General features: G+C 37.3%; 1 protein-coding gene across 2 annotated transcripts in view; it reads right to left on the bottom strand.

Moving 5' to 3' along the window:
• MYSM1 (Myb like, SWIRM and MPN domains 1) overlaps window positions 1-14,482 on the bottom strand; it is a 44,600-nt gene extending 30,118 nt beyond the window's left edge. The window contains exons 1-7 of one of the 2 annotated variants that reach the window (XM_043876238.1): window positions 14,372-14,482; window positions 9,355-9,430; window positions 7,649-7,719; window positions 5,582-5,659; window positions 5,468-5,491; window positions 4,276-4,354; window positions 1,285-1,383 (exon numbers count right to left, since the gene is read on the bottom strand). In XM_043876238.1, the coding sequence (XP_043732173.1) occupies window positions 1,285-1,383; window positions 4,276-4,354; window positions 5,468-5,491; window positions 5,582-5,659; window positions 7,649-7,719; window positions 9,355-9,430; window positions 14,372-14,436 (492 nt within the window). In that variant the 5' untranslated portion in view covers window positions 14,437-14,482. The remainder of the gene's footprint in view (window positions 1-1,284; window positions 1,384-4,275; window positions 4,355-5,467; window positions 5,492-5,581; window positions 5,660-7,648; window positions 7,720-9,354; window positions 9,431-14,371) is intronic. The other variant, XM_043876239.1, reaches the window with a different exon arrangement.
• Between the last annotated feature and the right edge of the window lie 217 nt (window positions 14,483-14,699).

The following is a 14,699-nucleotide window of genomic DNA, read 5'->3' as shown; positions in this document are numbered from 1 at the left end:
AATTAGGCTCATTCTGTCTCGTAATACCTTGACCTTAGTAGGCTGTCTGGAAAATGCTTTTGCTCATTAAAAGAGGGAGCAGACTGATTGACTTACAATGAATTCATTCCATTACTTACTTCCTATGACCAAATGACACTAAATTAGATAAGTCTTGTATACAAGGTAAAACCCAATACAGCTGACCCTTGAACAACAGAGGGTTAGGGGCACCAACCCTCCATGCAGTTGAAAATCTGCATGTACCTTAAAGTTGGCCTTCCTTTTTGCAGTTCCTTAGTATCTGCAGTTCCACATCTGCGATTCCACCTCAGTGGATTGTGCAGTGCTGTATTACTGACTATTGAAAAAAATCCACACATAAGTGGATCAGCTCAGTTCAAGCCTGTTTTGTTCAAGGGTCAACCCAATTTACATGAAAAGAAAGCACCAAATTTCACTTAAGACACTTTCAAATTCTATATAATTATGCTTTCAGTACTCAAGCAGAACATATTAGAGAAATTCTAAACATCAGAAGTACATGGTTGAATACAGCACAAATTACTTTCAAGACTAAGGAACTAGACCGTAACTGTCCATTTTCGAACACTGCAGTTTATTAGAGTTTTCAGACAGTTCTTCATAATAATTGTACAAGTTTCATTGCTATTAAAAAGATTTTAGAATCATGTTAGCATTTTTGGCCCCTAAGTTCTAATAATTCCTAAAAGTTTAATGCAAATATTTAAAAAGGAAAAAAATTTTCCAGGAAGCAATGACCTCTAAGGTGTTCTCTTTGGAATACTATTTGCTTTGTAGGATGTTTTTGAGCAACTAAAATTTGCCCTACTTAACTGCATGAAATTAAGTGGAGTAACATAATAATACCAATTTAACAGGAATACTCAATACACTGAAGATATGCTTTGAGATTTTTGAAGATGAACATTTACAGGGTACTTTATGGGTATAAAATATTTTCACTATAAATACTCTGAACATTAAGACTTTAATGCCAGGTGGCACCAGTGGAAAAGAACTCGTCTGCCAATGCAGGAGATATGAGACATGGGTTCAGTCCCTGGGTTGGGAAGATCCCCTGGAGGAACTCACTCCAGTATTCTTGCCTGGAGAATCCCCACAGACAGACGAGGCTGGTGGACTACAGTTTATAGGTTCACAAAGAGTTGGACATGACTGAAGCGACTTAGCATATACGCAAGTATGCCTGAATTAAAGAACTATTTATGCTTATTAATTTTATTTTAAATATGATCACTAGGATATTTATATCCTGCTTACCTTATTTTTAAAGTACTGTCTGGCATAACTCTTCACTTGTAAAACAGTGCGACTTCCAATTAGCTTTGCAATTTTGGTCCACCTTCGGCCAAATTTAGCCTATGTTATCAAAATGGAAAAGAAATTGCTTTTGATTAGCTTAATTAATGTTCCAAATTACTGCCATATTAAAAAAAAAACTAAAATGATCTATTTTTGTTTTCTAAAGCACACAAGTCTCATATATAGTTAAGACTCTTAAAATCAAAGCCCACAATCTTCTCTTTGAATCTTGCCTTCTGAAAGCCAGATGATTCAGAAATTTCTTTTTATAGCTACCTAAATGAAGATCCATCACTTCTATGTACTCCTACAGTATGTATTAGTATTATACATTATGATGTTCCAAAATTAAGGATAACTCAACAAGAAAGTGCATTGAAAGGGAGATGGGTTGTATTTTCTATTTTCCAATTATAGAATCAATTGACTATGTTCCAACACTAATTTCAAAAAAATTTTCTTACTCAGATTCCATATTAAAATATCTATTACATATTCTAACTTTTACACTGTTCAGATATCACAGTAAACTGACTTAAAAGACTGAATCACAAATAAAGTGATCTTCAACCAACACCTCCCTACATCCCTTCACTTTCCAAAGGCTGTGCACCTACTAACATCGAAGCTGTGAAGGGAAAAACTGAGAACTTGAGGGAGCTCTGGTGTGTTTTCAAGTACAGACAGGAATGTGGTGTAATTTTAAAGCTAGACAGTATTTTTAATTATCAAGGCTATCATTTGATACATAAATTTCCTTTACATTATCTCTAACACAAGATACTCTCCATTTCCCAAAGAAGCTCAACAATCTTTTTTGAGATTTCCTAAAACTGTCTAAAGAAAAAAAAACAAAAACAAAAATATAACAACTCAGAGAAGTTGATCTCAGGGCTAGATTTACATGCCAGAGAGTCATGACTAATGGCAATAAATTGTCCTGACCTAAATGATAAACCTTAACCTACATACTTATTTCTGGTATTCAATAGAAAATCTGACATATGGACAATTTCTTAAAACTTCTTTCTTCTCAGAAAGTACTTCTGAGAAAATCAGTAAGTATAAATTAATAACTTATGACAGTTCTTAACTAACACCTGAGATCAACTTCCTGAAGATTTAGTCATCTGTATTATGTGCTAAGGGCTTCCCAAGGTGGCGCAGTGGTGAACTATCTGCTTGCCAATGCAGGAGGTACAAGAGAAGCGGATTTGATCCTGGGTCAGGAAGATCTCCTGGAGAAGGAAACGGCAGCCTGCTCCAGTACTGTTGCCTGAAAAATCCCATGGACAGAGAAGCCTGGCGGGCTACAGTCCACTGGGTCGCAAAGAGTCGGACACAGCTGAGTGACTGAGCACACACTGTGTAATGAAGGCAAACGTGTAATTTGGTAGCATGAAGCACTTTTGGAAACAGGAAAGATCTGGATAATGTGTGACTAGTTAGGATTCTAGGGGCTCGGGCACTATGAAAATTGGAGAGGGGACACTAACAAGAGAAGCAAAGAAAACATTCACCAATTTAAAAATAGAGCAAAGGGACAAGAAGGAAAAAATCTTCCATCATTCAGTACCACATAATTTCCTACTCTCAAGCCTGAGAGAATTCAGATTACAAGCAAATGTTACTAATGGGTTACCAAGGCTGAAAATACAACCAATGGTTCCATGTATTTTTGTGGGAAAATATTTTAGGTTAAAAATATCTCTTTATATATACACAGATAGATATAGATATCTACGTATGTACCTAAATAAAGACACTTGCTTTTATAGGGACAAATTATCTGTGGAAGGATTCACAAGAACAGGTGACAGGCAAAGAAAACTAAAGGTGAGATAGGAGTCAGAAGGAGACTTAACAGCCTACAACTTTAGGTGCCATTTGAGTTTTGAACCATGGAGCTAAGCCTCTATAACTACCACCAATATCAATAATAACAACCCCAAAATTCATAATCCATTTGTGTGTATATTCTGATCTTTGATAATGGTCCAAATACCAAAGTTGTCAGCAATCTTAAATATATGACTGGTTAATCAGATTATAGAAATGATAATCACACAACAGACTAAAATATCAGTATAGAAAGCATCAAAAGTAAAGGAGAAAAATCTCAGGAGATATAACCCTCAAAATAGTTTCTGTAGTTTTTAAACTATGTTTCAATTTGCATTCATGAATACTACATAATATCACATATTCTACATATATAATATATAAATATATATAATTTCAAAATTAATTAATATAATATTGGGTAATATGTACCTTAAAGAAAAAAATATAATCTACTATAGACAGTTAAAAAAATTCCTGCATATTTTGTTAAGTTTCATTATATTAAGGCACTTTCTCATAATTAGAAACTTGTGTATATTTTTTTTTTCCATTATGCAACTGTGGACATTTAAATAGATCTCAGTGAAACATTCATGCAAAAGGAATGTTTCTGGTCTTTAACTATATCCACTAAAATATTTAGATTGTGTGCACAAGTGTCAAAATCGGAATTGAAAAAACCTCAGCTGATCACCCAGACTGTTCCAAATATACAAGTTTTTCCCCCAAGAGAAAAGATCAGGTAATTAAGTAAGTTTGCCTTTCAATCCAGGTGGTTGGTAAAACGTATAAAGATACAGTACAATTTCTTGGGTTTTATTAGTACCAAAAAAGGGGTGAAAAATTATCTAAAATATTGAGTCAAGTCTATCAATATTTTAATATTTTAGTAACTTAAGTATGAGTTAAAAGGAATTCTCTCGTATTACACTACAAACATAATCATTCTAACTAACTACATCATTTAACTACAGAAAAACTATAAATGTGATTACTGTAATTAAAATGAAATTTTCGGTCTCTATAAATTAATTTAACCTTATAATTCTATCAATATTTGCTTCTAGAATTATTTCACTATAAATTAAAAATTGCTCTATTTACCAGCCCTTGTTCAAACAGCTCTTTTTCTTCTATCGTCCACTTTACTGAGTAACTGGCTGGTTTTGTAGGAGAGTGTACCCTGAGGGGAAAAAGAGGAATTGCAAAAAAATTTCTGAAATGGAACATTCCATATTTATGCAGCTAAAGGTTATAGATAGCCATGGGCTAAACTTAATACTTTTTGAGTCTAAGAATTAAAAAGAAGAAAAAGCAGGCCACAGCCTCCACCTGGGGGACCAGATTTACCCTGTCTTACATACTTCTCTAGCTCAGGACAGGAGCCCCCAAAGACATAATCCTTGGCTCCGAGTGAAGATAACACTAAAAGACATCAAAGGAAGTCAATGTGATAACAAATAGGCTTCTTTAGATTGGACACAAAGCAGCAAATGTTAACACATCTCCAAAACCTGAGAGGCTTGTCAGAGATAAAACCGGCTCCAGAAATATCATCTGATTCTTCTATGTAAATCTATGTAAATATCAAGCTGGAAAGGAGGTAAAAGTACTATGACATTATAATTATTGCTTTTGAAATGCAGGACATTAAGAAATTAAAAATAAAATTGAGATGAAGCCAACTAATTTAACTGACGTGAACCATTAATCTTTTAACTTCAGTTTTTAGTTGTTGTTGCTTGTTCAGCAAAATGCAAAAGCCAAAGTCTGTTCAGTGCTCAAACTCTCGGTAATTACAAGTCTACCCTCTAAGGGATTATAAACATGCAAACTTAGAAACACTGAATAACATCAAGCCTTCTTCAATTATAGGGAAAGGATGTTTATAAAACAGTTACTACTTAATTTCTCTAGATAATTTTTAAAAACTACAAATTCAAATTAAAGTTTTATTTGAAACAACTGAAAATTAACTGACAGGGCAACAGAAGTCAAGTCAATTCATAATTTATGAGAGGGCAGCTTAAAAAAATTTCCCCACAAATCCCTAGAAAACCACCTTTTCCATAGTTTAATAAAATTGCCTATGTAGGGCCATAAAGATTCTGACAAAAAAATAATATAACAAAATTATCTTGTAACATTCCAACATTTGTAGAAGAAATTTTGATTTTATATTTTTGTAAATCCAAGGTCAAGAGGATTTTTCCACAGGCCAACTATAACTTCTTGTTTAATTTTCCCATTTTTAACTAATCAAGAAGATTTTAAAGTATAAAACATAAGTACATACATGATTTTTGCTGTTTTCTGCAGACTGCACCACATGAAAAAAGAAAATAAGGAAGCTTGTGAAGTTTTTAAAAATACAATTCAGACTTTTAAAAGTATTATAAATTGATTTTACCTCTTCAAGTATTTTTTGTCATCTTCCTTTTGATCAAGCCAGAATTTTCCTGGAAGTGACTTACTGGATAAGTAATATCTGTATAATTATTAAAGAAACTTTTAAAACAACAATAAAGTCCTATAAGTTCTTATGCAATCTGTATAAAGCAGGCACTCACATATCCAGAAAGTCACACTTAAATTCACGTGAAACCAATTCTTCTCAAAGAATTTTCCAGGTGTGTAATAATTATAACAAAAATGTTTATATCTTATAGGGTTTTATCTGGATTAAATATTACATGTGAAGTCACACATACACAGTACCTGCACAAAATGTGTACTACCTAAATGCTAGTTTCTCGTTCTTCCCTATTACAAGTGGCTAAGAAAAGATATATCCTCAATGTTTTATTTAAATCTTTTCTTCCTAACACACATGGAGAATTAACAGATGAATCTGATTGGTCACCCAGGATAATTCAGGAGTATCTGCTTTCATGTTTCTGAGGGTAATAGAGAAGAGTTTAGGGTTGTTCTCTACCCTAACAAATAAAACGAATGTCTGGGTCAAATTTACCTCTCAGACTTATTAAACCTAGCCTATACTGTTATACTTTTAGATTCTTCACTTAACAAATATTGACTGTGTATCATGTACACGAGGCACCATGGTAGATACTAGGTGCTGAAGGATAGAAGAAAACATTATCCTTGTTTATCCAAGAGCTCACATAGCTTTTACTATCATTATTTTGTTCCCAAGTCTGGAAGTGAACCACTGACTACCTAAATATTCATTAATCTAGAATGACACTGTTCAACACATTGGCCAACAGCCACATGTGTAGCTACTGAATACCTGAAATGTGGTTAGCACAAACTGAGATGTACTCTAAGTATATAAAACACACGCTGGGTTTCAAAGAGTATAAAACAAAGAATGCAAAACATCTCAATGTTTACATATTAAATGTTGAAACATATTTTAAATATACTGGGTCAAATAAAATGTTATTATAATTAATTTCCCGTTCTAAACATGGCTACTAGAAAACTGTAAACGACATATGTGACTTGCACTATTTTTCTACTGAAAAGCAATGATCCAGACTATAGCTGTAATGATTGGGGAGAGTTGGAGAATAAGAAAGCCTAAAAGGGGTTTACCTATGATAATTAAAGGTTCACAGACACCCTGAAAACAACACAGCAATAACTGGGAGTAAAAGGAACAGAAATTCTGGCTTAAAAAGGAGATTTAAAAAAAAAAGGAGATAAAAATCCATGAAACACAGATGAGTTGAAAACAAACCACTCACTACTTATTAGAGTTATATTAATAATCTTTATAAATCAGAAAATCAGAAAACTTTTTATTCAATCCTTTTATTTTACATGTAAAAAATATATGAGTTCCCCAAAATTTAAGTTGTAAATATCACAAACAGATGAAAGAAATAGGGCAAGAAGCCAGTGGCTGAACTGTGAATAATGACCTACAACTTCTAGGAGAAAAAAAATCTTCATTCTATAGTTTTGTGCTTTTTACTTAGATTGCTCCCAATAACACCTATAAATTGGTAGAATAAGAAGTGATAACTTTTACATATTCTGAGTCTTTGGACGAATTAGTATCTCATATAACTGAAAACGGGAGGTCTGGACTAGAAAATCTGGACTCCAACTAAGGATTCTAGCTGATTTAAAGCACTCTATGGGAACTCTCTGATGCTCCACGGTTAGGACTCCACACTTCAAGAGGAAATGGATTCAACCCCTGATCTGGGAACTAAGATCCCACAAGTCATGTGGCATGGCAAAAAGATAAAAAATAAAAACAAAACAACAACAACAAAAAAAACTCTGTAATATCTGTTCAATATTAAGGTAATAAAAAGAGTTGGTTGACAACAGAAACTCAAAAGTATTGGGTCAGATCTCAGACTTAGTGGTAAAACAGAATAGGTAGGTGTAACATTATATACTAGAATTGTATCTAGCAACTAACAGTGCTAGATAAGTTTTGCATTAATGGATTTTTAACGCTGAAATCTTTACTTTCCTCATAGTCAATAAAGGATACTCTTCTTCCAACAACATTTTCTCAATGACAGCTCTGTTCTCTTCACTGATGGTGCTATCCAGAGTCCAAGGCTATTAAAAAAAGGAAGAATAATTTTTTTTATTTACTGCTTTTTGAAACCAACTTCTGTTTTGTTAAATGAAAATATACAATAAAATGATTACAAACAATAAAGCTACCATTTACTGAGCACGCAGACATATCTTTGGACTCCCATGATACTTGATATGAGATAGGCATCACTATTTCACAGATGCATTGATAGAAGCACTCACTAACGTTTCAAGAGGGAAAGAAGAGACTTGAGCCTTAGATTCCTAGGTTCTGGCTCCTACTCATGATAAAGTAATAATGGCTATCCAGTATGAGAAACTATTAAGATACTATTAAGATTTTGCTAGATACCTCACCTGTTAATATTTCCAAAACTCACCACAATTCCTTTTTTCCCCTTAAGCCACAATCTCTCCATACTTCTTTTTAACTCTTAAAATGTAAACATTTTCAGCCAAGTCTCTTTTCCAAGCTCTATTTAGACTGTTATAACTAACTACCCACTCAAAATTTCCACTTGGATACCTAACAGGCTTCTTAAACTTCACATAGTCAAACAAAATTTACCAAAACATAACTTTCACCAGCTTCTCTCCTGCCCTCCCAATTCTGTAAGCAGCATGACTAGTCACCAAGCTATTCCAGCCTGAAACCCAGGAATCATCCTGGATTCTTTCCTTTCCCTCAATCCCCAAACCTAATACAATAAGAATTTCTACCACCAAAACATAATTCAAATCTGTCAATTTCTGCCACAACCTGAGGCCAAGCCATCAACAAATCTTGCTTAGATCCCTAGAAATGTTTCCTAACTAGTCTTTTTTATTTTCTTCCTGCTTCCTACTAGTATGACAGGGCCATCATTTGCCTCCCCAACCTTGTCACAGCTGTCACCTCTCCCCCTTTCCTACTATATTCTAGATACTGGGTTTCAACAACAGCCTTTGTGCTGCTGTTCTTTCTGCATATAGTATTTTTCCTCTACTCTTCACATTCCTACTCCTATTTTCAACTTAAATGTCACCTTTTCAGTTTCCCTCACCCTGTCTATCTTGATTATCGTTGTATTCCCCAAAACCTGGCTTGGTGTCTGGCACATAGTAAGTACTCAATAGTTGTTCAGTCACTAAGTCGTGTCTGACTCTTGTGAACCCACGGACTGTAGCCCGCCAAGCTCCTCTGTCCATGGGCTTTCCCGAGCAAGAATACTGGAGTGGGTCGCCATTTCCTCCTCCAGGGGATCTTCCCGCCCAGGGATCAAACCCGCATCTCCTACAATGGCAGGGGGTTCTTTACCGAGTCACCTGGGAAGCCCAAGTACTCGATAAATAACTGTTAAATGAAGAAATGAACCAGGCAACAATCCCCATATTTTAGAAGAAGAAACTGAGGTTCACAAATCTGAAAACTGGTAGAGCACCAATTTGTACCGAAATCTAGCTGGCTCCAAAGTTGTTTCCCAGAAGGCCATTTTTTTCAGTCAAAAGAAAAAAGAATAAATTCCTTCTATTTTTAAGTTAAGAAAAAGGTTTCACTATATTACCTCTGTGACCACTGAGAACTAGCACCAAGTTAAAAAAAAAATAAAAAAAGAGATACTCTGGGCACTGAGTAACAGCTTAATATACCTGATATTTCCATAAAATACTTACAATAAGACCATTCTCAGTTCTCCATGATGAATCAAGATAATGATCTTGTAAAACAGATGCTGTATTTTCATCACTTCTGTAATAATTGAGAAAATAAGTATGAAAGTGAAATTATACCAGTTAATGAATATAATTTACACAGCACAGTGACTGACAGCTTTCATATGTTAAACAAATATTTAGTTCCTTTCTCCATCCTATTTCAATTGCTAAACATCATTTGTTTACTTCTGTTTCTCAAGAATAAACAACTCCATAAGGAAAAAACTACCTCCAAACAGCAACCAGACACAACATATTCTGTGGCTATGAACCAACACTTCAGATTTCTTTTGATGAATATGCACAACTATACAGGAATTCAACTTTCTGACTCTTTTGGTTATGTCAAGGCTGTATACTGTCACCCTGCTTATTTAACTTATATGCAGAGTACATCATGAGAAACACTGGGCTGGAAGAAGCACAAGCTGGAATCAAGACTGCCGGGAGAAATATCAATAACCTCAGATATGCAGATGACACCACCCTTATGGCAGAAAAGTGAAGAGGAACTAAAAAGCCTCTTGATGAAAGTGAAAGAGGAGAGTGAAAAAGTTGGCTTAAAGCTCTCAAAATTCAGAAAACTAAGATCATGGCATCTGGTCACATCACCTCAAGGGAAATAGATGGGGAAACAGTGGAAGCAGTGTCAGACTTTATTTTGGGGGGCTCCAAAATTACTGCAGATGGTGACTGCAGCCATGAAATTAAAAGACGCTTACTCCTTGGAAGGAAAGTTATGACCAACCTAGATAGCATATTAAAAAGCAGAGGCATTACCTTGCCAACAAAGGTCCATCTAGTAAAGGCTATGGTTTCTCCAGTGGTCATGTATGGATATGAGAATTGGACTGTGAAGAAAGCTGAGAGCCAAAAAATTGATGCTTTTGAACTGTGGTGTTGGAGAAGATTCTTGAGAGTCCCTTGGACTGCAAGGAGATCCAACCAGTCCATCCTAAAGGAGATCAGTCCTGGGTATTCATTGGAAGGACTGAAGCTGAAGCTGAAACTCCAATACTTTGGCCACTTCATGGGAAGAGTTGACTCAATGGAAAAGACCCTGATGCTGGGAAGGATTGGGGGCAGGGGGAGAAGGGGATGACAGAGGATAAGATGACTGGATGGCATCACCGACTCGACGGTTTGAGTAAACTCTGGAAGTTGGTGATGGACAGGGAATCCTGGCGTGCTGCGATTCAGGGGGTTGCAAAGAGTCGGACACGACTGAGTGACTGAACTGAACTGAACTGAAAGCATGAAAGCCACCCATTAACAGTATCACTCTCAAAATGGAAGAAAAAGCAAGATAAAATAGAAGAGACAAAAGAAAATACTTGAAGGAGGACAGTACAGTGAAGAGAGCTAAGAAATCTGATGTTTTAACTCACATAACAAAACTTGAGTTATCTGGGGACTTCTCTATGTCCATGAGGGACTCAACTTTGTTAATTCTCAGCCTTTTAACTAATTAGAACTCTCTAAAGTCACACTTAAGAGAGTCAGTTACTTCCACCATTTAGATGGGGAAACAATGGAAACAGTGAGAGACTTAAGTTTGGGGGGCTCCAAAATCACTGCAGATTATGACCACAGCCATGAAATTAAAAGACCCTTGCTCCTTTGAAGAAAAGCTATGACCAATCCAGACAGCATATTAAAAAGCAGAGACATTACTTTGCCAACAAAGGTCCGTCTAGTCAAAGCTATGATTTTTGCAGTAGTCATGTATGGATGTGAGAGTTGGACTATGAAGAAAACGGAGCGCCGAAGAACTGATGCTTTTGAACTGCGGTATCGGAGAAAACTCTTCAGAGTCCCTTGGACTGCAAGGAGATCCAACCAGTCCATCCTAAAGGAAATCAGTCCTGAATATTCATTGGAAGGACTGATGCTGAAGCTGAAACTCCAATACTTTGGCCACCTGATGAAAAGACCTGACTCATTGGAAAAGACCCTGTTGCTGGGAAAGATTGAAGGTGGGAGGAGACGGGGACAACAGAGGATGAGATGGTTGGATGGCATCACTGACTCGACGGACTTGAGTTTGAATAAGCTCCGGGAGTTGGTGATGGACAGGGAATCCTGGCGTGCTACAGTCCATGGGGTCACAAAGAGTCAGACATGACTGAGCAATTGAACTGAAAGTCACACTGTTCACTTCATATGAATAGTTAAGTTTGAGGAGGCCCAATCTGTGATATAATTAAATTTAAAATTTGCTTCTGTATGTTTTGAAGTTATAAAAGTTTCCTAGTTAGTGACTTTTCCCAGTCTATACTTCTTACAAACTGCTATACCTCTTACAAACTGCTATAATACAAAGTTTATTGTCTGTTTCATCCATTAAGAATGTGAGTTCCATAAGAGCAAGGACTTAGTTTGGATGAGTGCTATAAACCCGGAGCTAGGCATATAAATGATAATCAATATTTGTTGAATGATTGAATGAACAGGTAGGTGGGGTATGGATCACACAGGTCTCTAGGGAGTTGAGAGTAACATCATCAGATCTGGATCTAAGAAAAGACCTCAGAAAAGACTAGAAGAGGGTCAAAGAGACAAGAAGCAGTTAAGAGGGAGTGATTACATAGATACTAGAGAAGTGACAGTAACTTAGACCTAAAACACAAGCAGTGTGAATAGAAAGAAGTGAACACATCTGAGAGGATACTCAGAATCAACAGACTCTCTGAGAGGAGAGAGGTGAGGAAAAAGGTTAAAATCCAGGTCTCTCCCCTGCATGACTGGGTGCATGGTGCCATTTACTGAACTAGGGAACTTGAAGAGGCAGGCTGGGTAAGGAAAGTTTCTATAAAGTGAGACTGAGGAGCTCGTGGATCACCCAAGGGAAAATAGATTCAGGAAAATGGATAAATGGACCTAAAGATCAGGAGAGACACATTTGGGCAATATCAGCCTGTTATTAGGTGGAATTTAAGATTAACTCTCATTTGTGTGGGTCAAAATTGGCGGAACATTGGGAAAATTTCATATGGTCCAACTTAACAGAAATTTAAGTCTTGAGAGATGGATTGTATGGTTAGTAGGAGTCTTACGACAAAAATTCCTTGGAATACTATGATTTAAAAAACAAGTAGAAGAAACAGAGGATAAGAAAGAATGGTAGAAGGGAAACAAAACATTTCAATGCATCTTCTAACCTTGGTAACCAGCACTTACCAAGGACTTAAAAGTGTGTTTTCAATTAATCTTCAAGATATCATGATCAGCTATAACTGAACAATTCAGAGGGGCATCTAAGTGTTTACTCACACCAAATTCCACATGATTAGAGTACCAACACTAGGAAGCAACTGTCACTAGACTGTAATGTTCATGCTGCTCTACAGAACTGTGTGAGACAATGACGACAACCATGAGGAACCAACAACTGGTTACTGGTTTCATGAGACTAATGTGACTATAAGTGCCACCAGTAGACTTTGAGCTCAGACAGAATAATAAGAGAAAGGAAAGAAAAAAGAAAAAGAGAAAAAAAAAACACAATCGTAAAAATAAAGAAAAACCCTTGGAAAAAGGGGAAGAGTCAGTGCTCTCAGATAATCTTTAGTGTTTCCAAGGGAAACTCATCTCTCTTGAACTTCAGGTAAGAATCCCTCACACTTATTTCATACACTTATTGTGGAAAGTAAACCAAACCTTGCATGCAAAAGCACTTGGTCAAGATTAACTTAATCTACACCAATGTGAAAGATTGTTATCAAAGGCTTTCTGTTCATTTGTATAGACATGTACTGTTTTGCTTAACATTTGAAGGAGACTTAGTTACTTCTCATTTTTATAGTGTTTTAAGTTCAGGAAAACTTTATAGGGCTGTATTTCAGTCCCTCATGGGCAGGGTTGGTGCTCTTCTTCACAAATTTACAAAGGTGCTATTATTAGGTTGGATCATGTGAAATTTTTATTTTACAGGTCAAAAATGGTCTAAGCCTCACAATTTTACCTGGCTCAATGTAGAGACTTCTAATGAATCTGTTCATAATTATAAGCAACATAGCTGGCTGAGTTGAGAACTGAGGTCTTCTGATCCTGACCAATGTAGGCCTCTTCTATTACTTTTTAGTAATAGAATTCTGAATTCTGAAAGCACATCTTTAAAACCGCATATATCTATTTCTTTCTCTGCACACAAGGAGTCAAACAGCTAGATGTCTCAGGCTGGAGGCTGCTTTCTAAAAATCACACTGGCTTGCTCTCCAGGAACTAGTACTAAATGGTGACCTCTTACTGGGTCCTCAAAATACCATCCGTGGGTGGGACGGTAAAGAACACAACACTTACAGAGCACCTCTTACACTAGAGCACATCCCCAAATTATTTCATTTGATCTTCACAATAACCGTATGAGGTACATAACATGATAGTCAGCTTACACATGAGTTGTCTGAGGCCCGAAGTCACACTGCTAGTAACTAGCAGGGTCAATACACAGCTGTCCAACTCTTAAGTCCCACCCCTTTCTTTTAGATCACGCCGCCTGTCGGGAAGTTTTTCACAACTATCCCTACGTAAATGAGGAAACCAGAGGCTAGTAGGGATAAAACGACAAGCCCAAGGTCACACGGCCTGTAAGCGAGGGAACAAGAATTCCTAAGCTCGGTTCCGTCCAGGGACCGCCCTTGTTCTAATTATTTTTTGGGCGGTGGCAAGGGGGCGGGTTCTGGGGTGGCAGTAACGGAAGAAGCAATCTAATGTGCTAGGCGCGCGGTCAGCGCCCTCACAGGATCCAGCTAAAAGGGCTGTCCCACGCTAGTCTATACGGTACCCGCCCTCTGGGTTCAAGAGGAGCCAACAAACGGGATGGGCGAGGCGCGCCTCTCTGGCCGGCAGGAGACCCTGGCCCAGAGGATGGTTTTCCACTCCCCCGGCCCTTGCCGGAACCGCGACCTTTATAGGGTACCTCCTCACAGCCGTGCCCACCCTCGTCTCTGCAAGCCCAGTCTCTACCGCTCACCCAGACTGTGCCGCCGCTGGCACTACGTCCCCCTCGATATCCACATCCGCCTCTTCAGCCGCCATGATGGGACCTGACCCCAGCCGTCCTCCCGACAGATCCCGCGAGAGGTGGAGGGCCTGAAGGCGGGGCCATGTACGTCATGGGGCGGAGTCGACGCCTAGGCCGGCTCCTTCCACGCTGTGGAAGCGGGGTTTCAGAGAAAAGATGCTAAGGAGTTCTGGAGTTCGATCCTTTTGGCTTTTGTTGAGGAGTAGCTCAGTGCTAAAGAATCCGGTTGCGATAGGCCAGTTCGATCCCTACATTGGATCCTCTGGAGTAGGAAATG

The sequence above is a fragment of the Cervus elaphus genome, chromosome 20 (genome assembly GCF_910594005.1).
Source record: "Cervus elaphus chromosome 20, mCerEla1.1, whole genome shotgun sequence".
NCBI classification, from domain to species: Eukaryota; Metazoa; Chordata; class Mammalia; order Artiodactyla; family Cervidae; genus Cervus; species Cervus elaphus.
This window is presented reverse-complemented; position numbering and strand designations above follow the sequence as displayed.